The following is a 19,783-nucleotide window of genomic DNA, read 5'->3' as shown; positions in this document are numbered from 1 at the left end:
TTTCTTTCTGTTTCTCTTTTCTGGCGGTTCTCTTTTCTTTCTGTTTCTTCCTTCCATTTTTCTCTCCTCTGTTTCCCCTTTTGCCTCACCTTCTCCACCTGTGTCTCCTTCTTCGCTTTGCTCCCTTTGATCCAGCTTGTTGCTTCTTCGCAGTTCGTCTTATCTTGTGCGGCGGCGCTATTCTTCTACGACGATCGGAACTCTTCCAGCCTGTGGGAAGCATTGAATTCATTACCTGACGCAGTTGAATTGGTTAGTTAGGCAAACCTTCATTCCTAGATGATCATTCGATTGGTAAATAGTTCATTGCTTCCCACATGCTTGAAATCTTTCCGCCTTTGGTTACTGGTTAGGATGGTGGTTTGATTAACAACTTGATAGGTTGTTAACAGGTATGTTCTATATTTATCATCTACTAATTTTGAGTTTTTTTTGCGATTTAGGGTTTTTTCGATTAAATCTTGAATCTGGAAATTGTTGATTCAGAGTAATTTTGGGGGTTTTCTTTTGCAATTTACCTCTTTTTCGATTGCATCTGTAAATTGTTGATTCTGGTGCATTAATCATCTTCAGCCTTATGTTATTTTTTGTTGCTTCCATTAATTCTCTTGATTACATGTTCATTCGTAGGTTGGAGTGTTAACTGTGGTGTTTTCTCCCCTTAACTGTGGTGCATTAATCCTTTTTCTCTTGATTTTGGGTTCTGGAATTAATCCTCTTCATTACATGTTAATTCATACTCTACAGTATTACTTATGGTGTTTTAGCTTCACACTTAGATTTCTAAGACAACCCTGTTTTTTGGGTTCAACTTGTGCACATCCCTCTTTTTCCTGGGATAGTACAACCTTCCCCTTACTCTTGGGTTCGGCTTGTGCACATCCCTCTTTTCCTGGGATAGTACAACCTTCCTTGTACTCAAAATCACACCATGCTGCCTTTTTTTATTATCCCTTTTTTTGTGGCTGTGTGTGTTAGAGGGCTTTATCAGTTGTCCTTTTTCCAATTTCTAGAACTGCTGGTTTCCAAAAGTAGACACCTATATATAAAGGGAGGGGGGTTCTCTTTCCTTTTTAGGGTTTTGCTTCACCGGTTGTTTTACTTTGTTTGGAAAGGTAGTGCAATCAACTTTGCTCCCTTTTACCAGTTGTTTTCCTTTGTTTGGAAAGGTGGTGCAATCAGCTTTGCTCCCTTTTATTACTCATACTAATAACAAGGTTAAGATTAGCTATGTGTTCATGTTAACTCACATAATTAGAGTGGTTGTAATGTTGCTTCTTGATGCTCGTTTGTTGTCAATCTAATGTAATCTGCCTATTTAAAATCCCAGGCCATATGATCTACCAGAAATTTTGTCTACCCTTGACGGAAATCCTCCTACGATCTATGGACATGTATCGGTGAATACTGAATGTGCACTCCTTGGTCCTTTGCTGGTGTTTTTAAAAAAGAACATCCGTTTTTTCCCCATTTGTTTAGTGTTATTTTGTATACTCTGTGCACATACTTGTAAATTTATTGTCCGTTCTTCTGGGGTGCCATTCTTTCAGTTAACACAAGTTTCTATATAATACAAGATGAGGATCATTATGCACTAAGGTAGTTATGTAGTCATATCCCTAAGCTGTGATGAAATATTGAGATGTTTATGCATTGAGACCCCTAATTCAGTTTGCCGTCTTTATTGGTAACGTCCCTGAATTTCGAGGTTCAATGCTGTAACATGGTCTTTGTGTTGGCTAGGTCGTCGTGTTGCCTTTTACTGCACTTTTTCCCTGTCACTTGTGTGTGTGTGTGCGCACATACACAATATAGAACTATTTTGTCTATGCATAACTTCCCTTTGATGCTAATTTTTATCAGTGTAGTTTGGAGCGAACACGTGCCTCTGTTTCCAATTTTTGTAATTAGGCATGTTTTATCCAGTTGTTGTTTGGCATATATTTGATAGAGTAGTTAGCTAGCTAATTTACGTAAACTGATGTGTAACTGCCGTTTGTTACTGTCTAAGTTTTGCATTTTGGATCCGTGTTTTTATCTGGGGACAACTAATTTAGTCATTTGTTCTTGTCTGTTGTTGCATAGGCAGGACAGGTGTTGCAAGCATCATTGCTCGGTTTGGTTCCGAGTGTTTCCGGCTATCCTTGCTTTGCCTCTTGAGTGCGTTAGGTGAGTGCCCGAACTATTCTGCCTGCTGTTCATTGTGCCGGTTATTATAGTTTTTCCGGCCTGGCCTGCAATACAGGCAGCGTTGGTTTGAATAGATTGTGTTCTTGTTGCTTAGTTGTATGCATATACATGTTTTGCCATTGCCTGCTGGTTTATTAACTCTCTTGGGGGTTACCAAAGCATTCATTTCCGTCCGAGATTCCTCTTTTTCCCTGTAATATTTGGGTCACAACATTAGAGGTAGTCAACCCTTCAACCGCCCTCTAGCCTTATCCTTTTATGCTTATAGTGTAAGCCCTAGGTGTGCATCCATGTGTGTGGTGATGTTTTGTCCATTGACCTGATTATATATTTGTCTTTGGCTTGTTGTGATAGCATACTGAAATGGGACAATTGGGTGGAAGTTAACATAGCATTGCAATTTTCAGCAGTCACGCACTAATTACTACGGGGTGATTCGGGGTATCAATCTGTTGCTATTGGTATGTTTAGTCGTAATATAGATGGAGTATCGTGTATTGTGTGTTTGTTGGTAGTGTTTAAGGTTTACACACTGAAGAGAGTTCAACTGTCCCTGGATATACAGTGCCACTAAAATCCCAAACATATAGGATAGCTCAATATCAATCGAATCCTAATACTATAAGTAAGTATGGCTGACGGAGTCACTGTCTCCATGTAGTCTGCCTGACTGAATAGCTACCTATAGTGTGCTTACTTGAATCAGACTGTGACCTATAGTGTGGTTGGCTACAAGAGTTAACGAGAACCTAAGTCTTTTGGAACCGACTCACCTTTTTCAATTGGTCCTAACTGACAACACGTACACACAGCTAATAGTGGTGAGCCCAGCAAGGTTTCCCCCCTTTATGTTTATCATACACTTACATCCCAATATTTTAAAAAATCCAGTGTTAGGTCTAGGTTTGTGCTAGGGTGGTTAGCCAACATTTGAGTGTTTTAGTTTTTGTTGCTGCCTGTAGAGCAGTTGTACAGTGGGCTAACAAGCTAATTGCCTTGTTCATTTTGCATGGTCATCTGCAATCCTGATTTTAAGTCCAACAGCGAGTTCTTGTACTTCTTGCTTTGCTCGGTGTGCCTAACCATATACGTGCCCAGTCTCAGACTGTTTGCTTGCTTATGTGCCTAAAATCCCCTTAATTTAGCCTTTTCCCATCACAGGTTATGGCAGTGCCGCCCGCACAAATCCGTATTCCTTTTCAGCCTCTTTTGAGGCAGGTTGTAGAGTGCTTGCACTTTCCAAAGCCAATGTACGATATGTTAGATATAGATAAAAATAATGTTTGCGTGGCGGTGAGGCCGGGAACGAGTGCAATTGCTTATGTGTACATTGGCGGAGAAGCTCCTACACTGGAGGAGTCTTGCGAGAGAGCTGCTGAGAAGGCTGTCCGTAGCCTTATAAAAAAATATGATGTTGTTGTTGAGGATTTTACTTCTGCTAGCAATAGGGCCCTTGAAAGATGTGCGAGGTTGTATCGTCTCAAGAGAGTTGAGTTAGAGGGTATTGAAAGCGGACATCCACAGGTCCTGCCTCCAGAACATCATTGTATGGACATTCGAGTTTCTGTGAAACACGTGCGTCTGGATTATATAGGAGTATTGCGCACCGTGGTTGCCCAGACTCAAGTCTTGCTTGCTCCTATTGAGCATCTCCAGTTTGGGCCTCACACTTGGGTTTGTTGGTTGACATTCACAAGTCCGCACAAGAGTAATGCTATGGAGTCTGTTGTTGGGGATTATACAGAGACTCTTGAGGATGCTAAGCAAAGTGTAGCAAAGAAGGCCATCTATTGCTTGATGCGCCTCTATGCTTTTGAACTTGTAGACGCGAACTATGGGTCTGGGAAATACGCTGCTGTTGTGTATTCTCTTGAACAAGAAAGTTGCTCGACTGTGAGGGAGCGCATGTCCGGGGTTAAAGAAACTATTCAGCCTAGCGCCCTTGTGATTGAGCAAGACTGCTTGACTCCCCGTGGTTGTCCATTTCAGATACCCTCTATGATTACTGCTCCTCTCCCCCCCAAAAAGCGCATGTCCAGACCCTCTTTTGTCAGGCCATCTGTTCCTGGTTCTACTTCTGCAACCCCGGTCTTCTTTGTTCCACCTGAACTTGACACTGTGTTCAAACGCCGGAAGACTGTTTAACCTACCGAAATAGTTCAACCTTTGGGGTGTGAGCACACCGTGCTCTGTTTCGTGAAACTGCCTCCTCTTTTGATGGGACAAGCCTAGATGTATTCCTATAATTTAGGTGGCTTGTATATGTAATATTAGGGGTGATGGTTCTCTTTTGGTTCCCTCTTGCTGTATCGCCATACAGTTTCTCTTTTGTTAGCTGTCAAGCTTGTTAGGTAGTTCAAGTTGTAATGGTGCTATGTTTAGAAATTCTGGTTCGTCGTATATGGCGATCATATGTATGCTTTTAATAGCAGTCAACTTTGTATTGAATCCTTATGTTTAAATGAAATTCAGTTTGTTTTGGAGCACTCTTCTTTGTATCCTGCTTTACAGTGCTTTTCCCTTTCCTTGATGTATCGTGTCTCACTTCCCTGATGCTGCCTCCTGCTCATGTTTCTTGTTGTTAATTGCATTCTAAATTTACCTAGGGTTGTTTGATATGTAAATGTAAGTTGGTGGACACACCAGACTAACATGTATGTCTATTCAGGTCTGTAGGTTGTGTTCACAGTTATTGAATGTTGGGTTTTGGTTGAGGAGAGGCTCTCACTTGTGTTGTTCGTTTTGTACACAGCGTGTTCTTTGTGCCTTTGTTTGTCGACTTAGCTTATTTTGTGTTTGCAGATTAAACAGCTGATGGTTTGTGCAGGGAACTGAACATTTGGAAATAGGTAGCGTGCCAACTTATGTGATGAGTAAGTTCCTCCGCCTTTTCATGCGTGTGGTTTTTTTTATTAAGTGTCTTACACATAGCCTGCTATGAATTCTGTTAAACATAGATCAATTCTTGAGTAGTTCGTATGTAAGCCGTCCAAGATGCAGCAAGCGCATGAGGAGTGTGCAGGCCATGGCTGAGCCTACAGGTTCATGCAGGTAATGGTATATAACAAAGCCATGTTCCATAGTTACTTTGCATGTTTATAAACAGGCTTATTCGTTGTTTTACAGTGAGTTGCCTGAGGTTAGAACACAACCACCCAAGAAACCGAGGGCAAAGAATACTAGGCCAAAACCACCAAGTACTTTTAAACATGTCCTTAAATCATCTTAATTATTAACACCTGGTTAAATATCCATCGCTAATATGTATACCCTGTGAACCAGAGGTGCCTGCTGCAGTGATTGGACAGCCATTACCGGCTGCACCTCTTGCACTATCTCCACCTGAATATTGCCCAAAATGTTCTGCAAAGAAGTTCCAATTTGAGTCGCTGCACTTTTGTTGCGGCAATGGAGAAATTAAACTAGCTTCCAATGCATACCCAGATGAGCTTGTAAAGCTATTTGATTCCCGAGACAGTGATGCTGTGCATTTCAGAACATATGCACGGCTTTACAATAATCTATTTGCTTTTAGCTCCCTTGGGGGGGACTTAAGTTCGAAGACCGAAAAAGGCATATATGTATTTAAGCTACATGGGCAAATATATCACTATCTCCCTAATTTGCTTCCCACTAATGACAACCCTAAATATTTGCAACTATACTTTTATGATGGCCAACACGAGGCTGAAAATCGGGTAGGCTGTTTCCCAGAATTAAAGCCAGAAATTATCGCTATCCTAATGAATGTCATGCAAAGAAACCCATATGCTAGATTTTTTAGATCCTTACAAGAAATGGAGGTCCATGAAGATACCCAGATTTTACTTAACAAAAACACTGTGCTAAATCAGAATGTCTATAACGCTCCTACATCCGATGAAGTTGCAGTCATTTGGTCTGAAAGCACATCTTCCAGTACAAGTAGAAGTCCACATATATTGGTTTCCGGAAAATCAAACAGTTCCCATAGAATAATGCATTATTATGGTTGTTATGATGCACTTCAGTATCCGCTCTTATTTCCATTTGGAGATTGTGGATGGCATCAAGGGCTTAAAAAGATGTCAACGGGTGGGCAACAACAGCTTGCCACTCATCAGGATCCTGTCTTATCGTGTGCTGTCCACACTGTTGAAGACTTCTTGGCTCAAGAAGATAACCGTATGCCTTACTAATTTCATTTACTCTGTTCTACCCATGGCTACATTCTTTTTTTAGCATATCTCTTTTGCATCTGTAATAACATATGGCCTATTGTTTTGCTTACCAGTTGCTCATCAAGGTCGGGAAGGATCAGCTAAGCATATCTCTTGCAGAGAGTATTATGCTTATAAGCTTCAGATACGCCCTTGTAACATGCTGCTAAGGGCAGGGAGGTGCTTCCAACAGTACATTGTTGACATGTACGTGAAGATTGAAAACACTCGCTTGGACTTTTTCCGAAAGAACCAGCAAACTATCAGGGCAGATTTGTACCAAGGTATACTCGACACTGTCGAGAGCGGTGAAAACAGTGCAGCTAATGTGGGGCATCGAGTTGTGTTACCACCAAGTTTTCTGGGGGGGCCTAGGGATATGAAAAAGAGGTATTTGAATGCGATGTCCTTAGTTAAGAAGTATGGGAAGCCTGATTTGTTCCTTACAATGACGTGCAATCCTAATTGGCCAGAGATTAAACAAGAGTTGGCTGTCGGAGAGGAGGCACAAAACCGGCCAGATTTAGTTTCAAGGATTTTCCGTGCTAAACTGATAGCGCTAAAACACCATATCATGAAAAAAAAAATATTTGGTGAAGTTGCTGCTATGATATATGTTGTTGAGTTCCAGAAACGGGGGTTGCCGCACGCTCATTTCCTTGTTATCCTTAAACCCAATTCTAAGATTAGAAGCCCTGCTGACTTTGATAAGTTTGTTTCTGCTGAGATCCCTCCTCTTGCCAACCCTCACTTGAGGAAGATTGTTCTTCAACACATGATGCATGGCCCATGTGGACAACTGAACCCTGATTGTGCGTGCATGAAACGGAAAGGTAATGAGGGGCACTGCAAGTATGGATATCCGAAAAAATTTGCTGCCGAGACAACTAACAGCAGCGATGGATACCCACTTTATAAAAGGATAGATACTGGAGAAAGTGTTTGTATTCGCAGGGTTAATATGGATAACAGGTCAGTTATTCCGTATAACCCGTACCTATCATCACTTTTTGATTGCCACTTAAACGTTGAGGTTTGTTCGACCATAATGGCAGTCAAATACCTGTACAAATATGTGTACAAGGGCCATGACAGGATCTCATTCAACGTGCAGGATGGTAGCACTGCTATTGTTGATGAGATACAACAGTACCAGGCTGGGAGGTGGGTTTCCCCGTGTGAGGCAGCATGGAGAATTTTCGGGTTCGATCTGTTTGAGATGTTTCCATCGGTGTTGCCTCTGCAAATACATCTGCCTAACTTGCAGACAATCCAGGTAATGCCTCATGAGAATTTAGACGAGATCATTTTAAATGATAAAAGATCTCGAACTCAACTTACAGAATTCTTTAGGATGAATGCTGCCACACCTGATGGAACGGGCTATACATATGCAGAATTTCCAGAGCATTATAAGTGGGAGGGTAAAGAATGGAAAAAAAGAAGCAACAAGACCGTTGTTGTTGGCAGGCTCACTTTTGTAGCACCTGCTGAAGGGGAACGTTACTTCCTCAGATTATTACTGATGCATGTGGATAGCCCGCGATCCTTTGATCATCTCCGAACTGTTGATGGATATAAGTGTGCCACTTTTCAGGAGACAGCTCTGCGGCTGAAATTGCTAGAGGAAGACAACGCTGTCGACTTGTGCTTAGCTGAAGCGTGTGAAGTGCAAATGCCGACTGCATTCCGACAGCTCTTTTCAACAGTGCTGATCTTCTGCCAGCCAAGTGACCCCAATGCCCTTTGGTTAAAATACTACGACGCTCTCTCTGAAGATTATAGGCACCAGTATCCGAGTTCTGATAGCAGGTCAAGGGAGCTCACTGTTAGATCTGTTGAGCAATCTCTTGAAGCAATGGGGAAATCATTTAGAGACTTTGGCCTACAACATTTAAATGATTTTCAAGATGAAGAGTTCAGGCGAACAAAAGACATTATCGATGCACTTGATGCACCGATACCTCGGGACTGTATTGATGCCCGTAACACATTAAACCAAGCACAGCAGGAGGCATTTGACAGCATTATTGACCACGTTCTTAAAGGGAAACCTGGTGCATTCTTCATAGACGGGCCCGGAGGAACAGGTAAAACCTTCCTATACAATGCTCTCTATGCAGAGGTTCGTTTGATGAACAAGATTGTCCTACCAACTGCGACATCTGGAATTGCAGCATCAAATATACCTTCTGGGAGGACTGCTCACTCTCGGTTTAAAATACCGATAGATTCTGATGCTTCCCTTGCTTGCGATGTTCCTAAACAGGGCAGTCTTGCATGTTTACTAAAAGAGACATCGTTGATTATTTGGGACGAAGCTTCAATGGCAAGGAAAGAAAATGTTGAGTCATTAGACATGCTTCTACGAGACTTGTGTGATGAGAATACCCTTTTTGGTGGCAAGCTTGTGGTTTTTGGTGGCGACTTCCGTCAGGTCCTGCCCGTCCTACCCCGCAAAACACAGCGAGAAGCTGTTGCTGCTAGCTTAGTGAGTTCTGTTCTTTGGCCTCGGTTCATTAGGTTCAATCTCACTGAAAATGTTCGGGCAAGAGAAGATCCCTACTTTTCTGCGTTTTTGCTTTCTCTTGGAAATGGTGAGCTGCAAACCGGCGAGAATGACCTTGTGCAATTGCCAATGCAGATAGTACACCCATCTGAGGTCGCTTCTGATCCTATTGCCGAACTGACTGCAATTGCATTTCCCGAGGTAGATGTTTGCAGGTCCACCCCAGGCAATTTCACAACAACGGCTATACTGACCCCCCTGAATGAAGATGTTGATGATATCAATGCTACCCTGATAGACAAATTCCCTGGAGAATCTGTTATGTACAGGAGTTTTGATACAGTTCTTGATGATAATAGCGCGATCTATCCTCCTGAATTTATACACACCCTCTGCCCAGGTGGAATGAGCCCATACAAGCTCGTCTTGAAGAAAAATTGTCCAGTTCTTCTGCTTCGCAATATCCTGCCTTCGTCTGGCCTGTGCAATGGGACACGTATGATATGCAAGAATTTCTATCCGAATCTGATTGAATGCATGATCACGACTGGGCAGCACAGCGGAAGCCATGTTTTTATACCCCGAATTAGGCTTCGGCCGTCTGCATCTTCCAATTATCCTTTCCAATTTCAGAGGAAACAATTCCCTATAAAACTAAGCTTTGCAATGACGATAAACAAGTCACAAGGGCAAACACTAAGCCAAGTCTCCATCTATCTTCCCCAGCCGTGTTTCTCCCATGGTCAGCTTTATGTGGCATTGTCTCATGCTAGAAAAGCATGTAACGTCAAAGTTGTTTCAAAACAATCTCCGGGACACCAACCTGAGCACCATGTTAGAAATGTCATCTCTTATGATGTGCTCAGATTAGCCGGTATCATATGATATACAGGTAATCTATCACAAACCTTTTTATCTGCTTCCTGATTGTGCATTTACAGCTTGCTTTGTTATTATTCTTGTACGGCTTACTGTAACCAAACATGTTCATGCCATGCAGTTGTTGCTCCTTTTTGTGCCTTTTGGTTTGTGCTGCAAATATGCCCGTGAAAAACAGCCCACCTGTGTAGAAAATCATGCAAGCACATGCATTCTAATGTCATCTACAGGTTCCTGTTGCAGAGGAAATGATAAATAAGGTATATACCCTCTTCAGTTCTGTATGCCCTTACTTTGCTGCCTTTGATTCTGATTTATTTTAATTGAATACATCTTTGGTGAACATTCGTTGTTTTAGTGCGACTAAGTAATCTAGCATCACCCCTTATTTTCACCAGTCAATAAGGCTAGCTTATGTATAGAGACAGAAAACTTTTAGCTACAAGAAATTGAACAAGTTTGGCATAGGATCTTTCAAAAGTATTCACCCCGCATTTCAATGTTGCTATCGTCAAGTATATATATACATGCTCTTATTTGTTCTTCCATTCAACTGCTAGCAGTTAATACACACTGTTTTGCTGTGCGCATCATATATAGGAGTTGAAATTATAATTCTCGGTTTCCTTCTGATTCCTAATAGACTTAACTGTTTGGTTTATTTAATTCAAATTTTGACTAGCTCTTCTCTCAAAAACTGGCAAAAACTCATAGACACATTGGAAACCTGGTGTGTCCCTTTATTCCGGATTTTGTACCTATGATCCAATGGTGTCATGCCAAATAATGTGCCAGGTAGATGTCCATCCTCTAATACTAAGCTTTAAGCTTTGTTTTGATGCAGATCAAGAAATTTTTGGTGTTCATATATGCCAAGTGAGGGCTCTGATAGCTCATACAACCTCATATTATTCTTTCTGTAAGTTCATTACACCCATCTGCTTAAATATCAACTTGCACATTGGAAGTAGCTAACTGATAAACACGTTTGCATATGTGCTATTTTGGTAGTATTTTGTGAGTCCCTTTGTGTTCTACTCTCATTATTAAAGCACCTAAGCTCAAGCGATTGGGTGACACTAAAACCAGTGTTATTAGGTCGTTTAAATGCAAGTCCTTAAACTTTAACATGGAGTTATTATAATAGCCAAAGAGATTCTATATTTTTCTGTGTTGCTCCCTCTTCGTTAATCCTTCTCCTTTTTGGTTTTCCAAAATAGAAATGCATATCCTGACAGAGTACTTTCAATTAGTATCTTCCTGCTATGCTTAACTGAATTATAGCTTGTACACCAGAGATAACCTCCTTTTTTTGTGCACAGACCCCGGGTTCCAGTAACTGTTGTCAAAGGTTCTTTCTGTAGGATATTAGTATTTATAACCAGCCCGCTTAGATTTATGTGGGCTCTTTTGCTTGCCTGTTTGGTCATTGTAGTTCAGATTCAGAACAACCAAATTGCACACGTTTGCTGATTAAACCGGTATTATGAAAGACATTCATATTGTAGCTTACTTAACACATCCATTGTAGGTGAGACATATTAATCACCACTTCCAGGTGAAAGAAAATAAAGTGCACACTTGTCTAATTCAAGCAGTACAGTGCATTACAGAGAATCAAAAAACTACAACGAAATAATACGGACTGTCATTGGATTCTTGTTTCAAAGTAATATGAACTACATGTGAACATAAAAAAACCTCATCTTTCTTTATTTTGAGAGTGAACCAAATGTAAACTGAAAGTTAGACTGTCGTTGCTTGCAGGTATGAGCGAGGTTCATGACGTATCCCCTCATTTTGCCCACAGTTCCAATGGTGTATGCATAATTTAGTGCGATCAAGTTGTAAGAATAGACTGCTGAATTTGGTTTTGAGATTTGTGTTCTAAACTGTTATAATGTCGTGAACATGCATTTGTTTCTGTATAGTAAGCATCCTATTAAATGTAGCCGTTCTCTTGGTCAATCTTCAAAAGGTTAACCACCAATTTTAGCAAGTTTCCTAATCGAGCCGGTTTTGTATCACCACTTTTACCCACTTCCCTACTCGAGTATTCCTAATTAAGGCGTTTTTTCCCCTGTCAACTTAGCTTGAGAATATCACTTTAGACGCTTGCAACTTATCTATTACTAACTTCTTTTGAAATATACACTCGGAAACTGGTTATACGAATGTAACCATCATGGTTCTACAGATGTTGCTCACCGTAATATAGGATGTTCCGTAACCCTTTAAATAAAAAATCTCGCAGAAATCTATGAAGCACTAAACTTTCATCATGATATTAATACTTCACACTAATTTTTCCAGCCTAACATTATATAATGTTATTAATACTTCAGCCTCTTCCAAAGGTGTTTGTTTTTTTCTCAGGAAATAAAAAACCAGCAGACCACAGTACATGGTCATACCCATTAGAGAGGTATGTATCCTTTTATATTGTAGTCCTTAAAATCAGCTGTACGTGGTAAAGATTTCCCTCTTAAAGTTTAAGGCAACACGTTTTTACATAGCAAAGTATGGTTTAAATAGTGTTAGGACATGGTAATACAAGCCTTCACCTGCTACAAGGACAATAAAACACTATTCTGAATAGTTGATTTGCTGTTTTGCCCATGCCTCTTTGCTTACTGCTGTGCCTTTCTTTTGAACCACAGGTTTTCCTTCCCTCTATATATGAAGATGTAGCACCCTCTATTCAGTCCCAATCTTTTACAACCTACGCAGAATTTTACAGCTTCCTCTCCACAATCAGAATCTGCAGTTTGTCAGGTATGACCAAATCAAATGGAATTTATTGCTTTGATGTATAAGATCATAAATGTTTGCATTATTGTTTTTCAAATGCCTGCCAATTGAATATAGATTTGTTTTACTAGGTTTGTATTCTCTGCATAACTGATAATTCAAAGTTATACAGTTACAAAAAAAGATGATGTTGTTATGTTAGCTAAAACAGAATTCATGATTATTTTGCTTTGATGTATAAGATCATAAATGTTTGCATTATTGTTTTTCAAATGCCTGCCAATTGAATATAGATTTGTTTTACTAGGTTTGTATTCTCTGCATAACTGATAATTCAAAGTTATACAGTTACAAAAAAAGATGATGTTGTTATGTTAGCTAAAACAGAATTCATGATTATTTCTGTGGGATTAATCATATTTCTTTTCTTTGTATTCTCTGCATAATTGATAATTCAAAGTTACACAGTTACAAAATAAGATGATGTTGTTATGTTAGCTAAAACAGAATTCATGATTATTTCTGTGGGATTAATCATATTTCTTTTTCTTACCATGTGTACGAACTCTAAGAAATGAAGCCTGAACGCGTGTATCTGGATCAGCTAACCGAAAAAAGCAAGGGCTACAAGGTTAAGGTCAAGGTCGTAGAGAAAGGACCGGAAAGGAACTCTCCTTCAAAGGGAATCCTATTCCAAGGACTTGTGATGGAAGATGACAAGGTATAATTGTTTCATTTCGTTTCCCTTTTTTTCATGCTTGCTTACATGTTCTCTGCCAAGTTTATTTCCATCTGTTTTGTCCCCATGCCTTTACTAAGCTGCTGACTTTTAGTTGCCTACTGAGTGTTCTATCTTTTAGAGTTAGTTCTAAGATGCTGCTTATTTCTCAAGCAGCAGTTGGTGTTGATTTTTCCTCTGAATCTGTCAACACATAGTAATTTTTTAAAAAGGAAATTCCTAATATCTCCTTTACACACTCAGTACTAGAATGCTAATAATCTGTCAACACATAATATATTGGGAAAAAGGAAATCCCTGCTAATCTGTCAACCTGGAAATGTTGAACACATAGTAGTATAACAAATATGAGTATCACAGCCACTTCAGATCTGAAAAAGAGTTTACATTATGAATATCGTCCAGGAGTTTTTTTTCCTGTAAACAATAATGATTTCCCGAATAGGTATATGGGGTTCCATGTTACTCTGTAATCATACATGTTTTATGTCGAATTGTATGCATGCAACTGCTATGTTTACATTTTTTTCCCCTGGTGTACTCTCATTTCCTTCCCTGTTTGTGGTCTATGCATATGGTTTCCTATTCACGCTGCCATTCTGTTAACTTATTTAGTATTGATAGATACGTTAGATACGTTAACATAGTAGCATCGTCCAGTGATTAGAATTTTTCATTCCGTAATACCGTCCAGTGATTAGAATTTTTCCCATTATAAATACCGTCCAGTGATTAGAATTTTTCCCATTATAAATACCGTCCAGTGATTAGAGTTCCCATTATAAATACCGTCCAGTGATTAGAATTTTTCATTCCGTAATCAATGATTAGAATATCTACCTATTCTATTTACCTCGTTCCATAATAAACGATTAGAATTTCTGGAACTCCTTTCACTTAGTTGTCCATTCAGAAGAATAACTCGTAAAGTTGTACCTCCTCGCTCTTTAAAAAACATATGAACTCCTTACACTTAGTTGAAAAACATAAACATCCTACCTTCTTACTCTTCAAAAAACATAAGAACTGCTGGCCAGCGTACGTCATCTATCAAATTATTGGATTTCCTGGATACGACTGCATATTTAGTCGCACGTGGTCACCACTGGAATTAGGTTTCTGGTAATAACTCTTTAATCATCAATGTTTTATATCGAATTGTATGCATGCAACTGCTGTTTTTTAAAAAAAATCTGGTATAGTCTTATTTCCTTGGCCTGTTTGTGTTTTTTGCATATGGCTTGCTATTGAAGATGCTATTCCGTTAACTTATTTAGCATTAATAGATACCTTAAATAAGTTAACAGAATAGCACCGTCATAAGGCATAAAACTATAATGTAAAAGCAAATAGATAAATACATACAACACTTGCAAATTTAGGGGACATGAATAACACTGCTTCATTAATAGGTCTAACATTAGGATACATTGGATCGAAGGTAGCTCTCTATACATTATGGGGGCAAGACATGACGGACGGTCTGATCAAGCCTGTGCCCGGGGAGGGCCAGCCACAGGGCAACCAATGCAACCAGGACAGGCTCATAATAGAGCTGTCCAGCGGTTACCTCTTGTTGCTCATATAGTGCTGGTCCTTAGGTGGTTTGTAATTCTGAAGGCGCATACCCTGGGGGGACAACCAACCGAACCAGACATTCGTGGTGTCAACCCTCAGTTTCATAAACCTTCATCTCATCAAACCTACACATGGCCTGGTAATTTAACTGTATGTCGTGTTAGTATCGACAATACATCAGACCATGGTACTTAGTATCGACAATACATCAGAACATTCATGTTAATTGTGATATTTCTGTAAGTATCCAGGTATTCATACACCATCTAAGCATGCTGAACATGATATGTTGTGTACCAAAGGGTACAACAGACGACTCGATCTTCACATCACTTGCCATTTGAGGAGCGTTTAGTTTTGAGGCTTTTAGGTGAATAGGGATTTATTTCCCTTCAGAAAACAGTATACCTGAATAGAGGATAGGTGAGAGAGTGAGTTGGAGAAGGTTGCTTTTTATAGGGGAGTATGCCCATACAGTTGTTAGTTTATATTAAATTATGATGCAAAGTCATTGGTGAGCTTTATCTATTCACACAGTGGAGGGCAGGGAGGCCCAACCATGAATAAGGTTGGATGCCATGTGTATCAGTCTGATTTATGCAGTAAAATCAGCAGTTTTAGGCCACCCAGATTAGTGATTTAAATGTAATATTGACCAGAATCAGCTATTCCCAAAATGCATGTTTTCTATGTCAGTCCTATACATCAATGTTCCCCCACAGGTGTTAGGCTTTCTTCTGTTGCTTCATTCCCAATGCATAGCTGCTATCTAGAAAGGATTCAGTTCTGCCTAAACCCGTTGCCTTATGCTCCCATATTGTTGACCATGTATAGTTACGGTTTTATTTATCAAATATGCACACATGTACTGGTGGTAGTTACTTATTTAAGCTGTTGTATGCTATTGCTTTATGCAGGGAAATCGAATGCGTGCTGCACTTTTTGGAAATCAAATTGATGTCTACAAGGAAGCTATTGAACACTTAGGGAGTTATGAGATAGCTAATGCTACGATTAAAGCCAGCGATGAATATTGGAAAGCCAAAGACGCGAAATACGGTCTGCTTGGATACCAGATGAGCTTTGGCTCACAGGCGGTAATCCAACGAATGAATGCTGAGTCAGGGCCAGTATTACCGGAATACCAATGCCTAGCCACCATCCCAAGAGTGTATGATCCAACTGACAGATTTGGTAAAGAACCTACCCTCTTCCCTACTATGTTGTGATACTATACACATGCGCCAATACTTATTTCTATGCTCCTTTTATTTGCAGATATTGTTGCTGTTGTTCTATACCTCGAAGAAGAAGCACGGAAAGTCACTGGATTTGAACAACGCGAATACTTAGTTCGTGAAATTGTGGTGACAGACCATAGGTACGACTCATACTCTATTTAAAAATCTAAACATCTTGCGCTTTAATCATCAGTGCCAAACCTTCGCCACTTTTGCAGCAATGAGCAGCCAATCACAATTACTGTTTGGAACGAGCTGACTGGAGAACATTGCAAACCGCTCTCCTCATGGGCAGAACAGTTCACTGTTTTTGGATTCACGGCTTTGAGAGGCAGCTTTCATAAAGGTTTTGATTACCTTAATCCTCCATTAGTGTCTGAATACACAGTTTCAATTATCTTACAAAAGACGCTGCGAAATGTACAGGATTTTCCCTTGGTTCCACCATGTCTACTAGAATCATTACTGATCCAAAAGGAGAAAGAGCAGACGCATTGAGGGAATGGTAAGACAGCACATGTCATTCCTTATCCTTTAAAAACACAACATAAAATACCTGGCAACTAACCTCGATATGTTTTGTAGGGTCAAAAATCGCACCGACTGGCTGAGTGACAGGCAAGCAAGGGTATTGGATGTCAGGAACCCTACGAAAGAGAAGGTGATCATCACACTGGACTCCCTGAAGCTAAAAAGGGTATAAACCTTTGCTTTTGTCCTATGTACCTTGATTATCGTCTACAATTATTAAAACTCCAGTCAATGACACAATAATCTCAGATGATTTCATATTCCCAACAACAAAAAACTAATATTTCTAGGCTGCCATATCAGTGTTGGACTATGTTTGCATTGCATAACTGCTAAGCTAAGCTAAGCTAAGTAAGGAAAAAATGTCAGTAAAAAGAAAAAAAAAACGGATAATGGAAGGAACATCAAAGATATTACATAGCCTAAACTAAATTGCGTTGCATAGCTACTAAAAATAGATAGGGAATTTAAGGACTGCTACAACATCATCATTGTGTTTACATTGCATTGCATAACCTAAACTATATTGCATTGCATAACTGCTAAACTAAGTAACGACAAAATACCATCCAATCAACTACGCTAACTTTACATTCAGTGAGAACAGAATACACAGGTAGTTTTTGTCTGATTAGAGCTGTTATAATGTTGCTTCATAATAAAGCGATCATATGCGAAAAAGTGACGGCCTCAAGAAAGTGGCCCGGGGTAACTGAGCTTAAACCTGTTGGAAACCCACACTCATATGCGAAAAAGTGATACACAAATAATGTATGTCTTATTGTTCCGGTAATGTAGATGCACTTCAGAATATAAAGAAGTGTGCCTGACTTGTGAACCTGTCGGATTTTTTCCCTAGCCTTACAACACCTTGCAAGAGCAACGCCATTGGCTCAGGGTTACAATACCCAACCCTCAAATGAGCACGATCAATGCATACCTGGGGTGCTCTGCTTGTGGACGGCGTGGAGACATTCCAGCAGGGACATCCTACACTTGCACCAGATGTAAGGCAGATACCGTGTCTACTCCAAAGTAAGCTGCAAACTTTAGAATGCTTTGTTACAGACGAATACATGTAATGCTGTGTCACACTTTTGCAAATGATCATTGCAGGATTACCTACAATTTCGTGGCATCTGATGGGACTGGCACAATGGAATGCACCTCGTTCACTGAAGATTCTGAAAAGTTGTTCAGGATGACGGCTGCAGACACGTTCAGGATGAAGAACAGCGTAAGCCTATCTCCCTTAGACTAACAAGTCAACCATGGAAGAATGTTGCAAAACCCATTAGAATGTACACATATACAAATTTAGAAAGAAAAGAACGCAACACTGCACATTGTTATAAAATTAGGCGACCACTGTAAAAAATCAACTTTAAATTTATCAGGTTAAAACTGCAAATTACATAAGAAATGAAAGACAAACAGAGACCACACAAAGGGCATTCGAACTTGTTATACACACTTCCCTGATGACATTTAAATTCTTACAGTGGACTATCAAAAACTTAGTAGGTAGATAACTTATTAAACAATCAGCCATATACTTGCATATGAAATTAGGAGCTTATTGCAGTTTGTGTTGCCTTTATTAATCCTTCGGTGTCAGTTGTTTCTTCTACCATACATAGGCTGGAAAACGTTTCCTAAGCTTAACAAACACCTGTGTTTCCAGAATGATGCAGCGACCTTTGAACAGCTCCAGGAAATGCTCAAGTCCAACCACTTTCTGCTGGAAGTCGGTCCAACAATGGGTCTTTCAAAGAACGGCGTGCTTGAATGGTGCTTGAAATCGATTGATTTGGAATCTGGGGAGGCCCAAGCAGAAAATGTTGAGCATCACTTTGCTGATCAGCAGGCTGAACAGGGTCCGAGTGCCAGCCAGGTGCTTGCACAAGCAACGATTGCTAGGCAGCAGCTTGAACAACCAACGCTTCGTAGGAAGAACCCTGAGCAAGCAATGGTTACTGGGAAGCAGCCAGAGCAAGGAGCCATTCCTCAAAAGAAACTGAAGCAGGCCCAAGCAGAAAATGTTGAGCATCGCTTTGCTGATCAGCAGGCTGAACAGGGTCCGAGTGCCAGCCAGGTGCTTGCACAAGCAACGATTGCTAGGCAGCAGCTTGAACAACCAACGCTTCGTAGGAAGAACCCTGAGCAAGCAATGGTTACTGGGAAGCAGCCAGAGCAAGGAGCCATTCCTCAAAAGAAACTGAAGCAGGCCCAAGCAGAAAATGTTGAGCATCACTTTGCTGATCAGCAGGCTGAACAGGGTCCGAGTGCCAGCCAGGTGCTTGCACAAGCAACAATTGCTAGGCAGCAGCTTGAACAACCAACACTTCGTAGGAAGAACCCTGAGCAAGCAATGGTTACTGGGAAGCAGCCAGAGCAAGGAGCCATTCCTCAAAAGAAACTGAAGCAGGAATTCATAGCTGAGCTCCATGCTGCACAGGGGAGTATTGCAAGACAATCAGACGAAGAGGAGGATGACTCCTCTGGTAAGTAATTCAAGTGCATCATTAGTTGTCCCTTTTGCTTAGGATGAAGAAGCCAGATCCTCTGGTATGTAATTCAAGTCAATCAGTCATCCACCCTTTTGCTTAGCTAAGATTAATGTCTTGTAAAATAATTAGTATTGTAGTTGATCTACCTTGGAAACTTGTAAGATATAGGTAGTCTCTACTTAGCCTGGAATCAACGAGTCCTACACTTCATGCCAACAGAAATAGCTTCTGTTGCGATCGTATAGAAGGTGGGAATGAAGCCTCACTATCTAGAACCCCTTACATATTTTGTAATATAAACATAAGAACTCTTGTTCTATTCTAACTCGGGCACTATGCCGAGTACCTTATATTCTAATTTGCACGAGTGCTTTGTATCTATATTCCATTATAACTCGGGCACTATGCCGAGTACCTTATGTTCTAATTTGCACGAGTACTTTGTATCTATCTTCCATAGACAAAATTATGATGGTCGCCAATTCGTACGGTTCCATAACTTCGTGATTGTTTGTGTCATCTTTTACCATTTGCAATTGTTTTGAGCTTAATGGTTAGCTCGGTGTTTGAAGCACGCTAATTAAATATACCAAACCGATTCTAATATCTTGGGGGACCGCGCGCGGTAGCGCGCGGTCCAACAACTAGTATATATT

General features: G+C 40.3%; 3 protein-coding genes across 3 annotated transcripts; all 3 read left to right on the top strand.

The window, feature by feature from the left end:
* The first annotated feature begins 252 nt into the window (after positions 1-252).
* On the top strand, positions 253-4,969 carry LOC130463774 (uncharacterized). Its single transcript, XM_056833004.1, has 3 exons — positions 253-392; positions 2,086-2,169; positions 3,352-4,969. The coding sequence occupies exon 3, from the start codon at positions 3,355-3,357 to the stop codon at positions 4,333-4,335; it is 981 nt and encodes a 326-aa protein (XP_056688982.1). The 5' UTR covers positions 253-392; positions 2,086-2,169; positions 3,352-3,354; the 3' UTR covers positions 4,336-4,969.
* A 472-nt stretch (positions 4,970-5,441) lies between these two features.
* Positions 5,442-12,132, top strand: LOC130463773 (uncharacterized). Its single transcript, XM_056833001.1, has 5 exons — positions 5,442-6,354; positions 6,464-9,790; positions 9,899-10,037; positions 10,622-10,696; positions 11,545-12,132. The coding sequence occupies exons 1-2, from the start codon at positions 5,934-5,936 to the stop codon at positions 9,781-9,783; spliced, it is 3,741 nt and encodes a 1,246-aa protein (XP_056688979.1). The 5' UTR covers positions 5,442-5,933; the 3' UTR covers positions 9,784-9,790; positions 9,899-10,037; positions 10,622-10,696; positions 11,545-12,132.
* A 294-nt stretch (positions 12,133-12,426) lies between these two features.
* On the top strand, positions 12,427-19,506 carry LOC110780525 (uncharacterized). The gene is made up of 10 exons (XM_056833002.1): positions 12,427-12,552; positions 13,101-13,249; positions 15,763-16,039; positions 16,124-16,226; positions 16,305-16,432; positions 16,513-16,591; positions 16,672-16,783; positions 17,477-17,652; positions 17,734-17,854; positions 18,302-19,506. The coding sequence occupies exons 2-10, from the start codon at positions 13,103-13,105 to the stop codon at positions 19,127-19,129; spliced, it is 1,971 nt and encodes a 656-aa protein (XP_056688980.1). The 5' UTR covers positions 12,427-12,552; positions 13,101-13,102; the 3' UTR covers positions 19,130-19,506.
* The last annotated feature ends 277 nt before the right edge of the window (positions 19,507-19,783 follow it).

The sequence above is a fragment of the Spinacia oleracea genome, chromosome 6, assembly GCF_020520425.1.
Source record: "Spinacia oleracea cultivar Varoflay chromosome 6, BTI_SOV_V1, whole genome shotgun sequence".
Lineage (NCBI taxonomy): Eukaryota > Viridiplantae > Streptophyta > Magnoliopsida > Caryophyllales > Amaranthaceae > Spinacia > Spinacia oleracea.
Note: the sequence above shows the minus strand (reverse complement) of the source record. Positions and strands in the feature narration are given on the sequence as shown.

What these genes read in the sequence shown, in the direction of transcription:
- LOC130463774 (XM_056833004.1), top strand. Translation starts at nt 3,355, where the DNA reads ATGGCAGTGCCGCCCGCACAAATCCGTATTCCTTTTCAGCCTCTTTTG.
- LOC130463773 (XM_056833001.1), top strand. Translation starts at nt 5,934, where the DNA reads ATGAATGTCATGCAAAGAAACCCATATGCTAGATTTTTTAGATCCTTA. An exon ending in CTTGGCTCAAGAAGATAACC is followed by an intron (nt 6,355 to 6,463) that starts GTATGCCTTACT and finishes TTTGCTTACCAG; the next exon opens with TTGCTCATCAAGGTCGGGAA.
- LOC110780525 (XM_056833002.1), top strand. Translation starts at nt 13,103, where the DNA reads ATGAAGCCTGAACGCGTGTATCTGGATCAGCTAACCGAAAAAAGCAAG. An exon ending in TTGTGATGGAAGATGACAAG is followed by an intron (nt 13,250 to 15,762) that starts GTATAATTGTTT and finishes TGCTTTATGCAG; the next exon opens with GGAAATCGAATGCGTGCTGC. An exon ending in CGTTCAGGATGAAGAACAGC is followed by an intron (nt 17,855 to 18,301) that starts GTAAGCCTATCT and finishes CTGTGTTTCCAG; the next exon opens with AATGATGCAGCGACCTTTGA.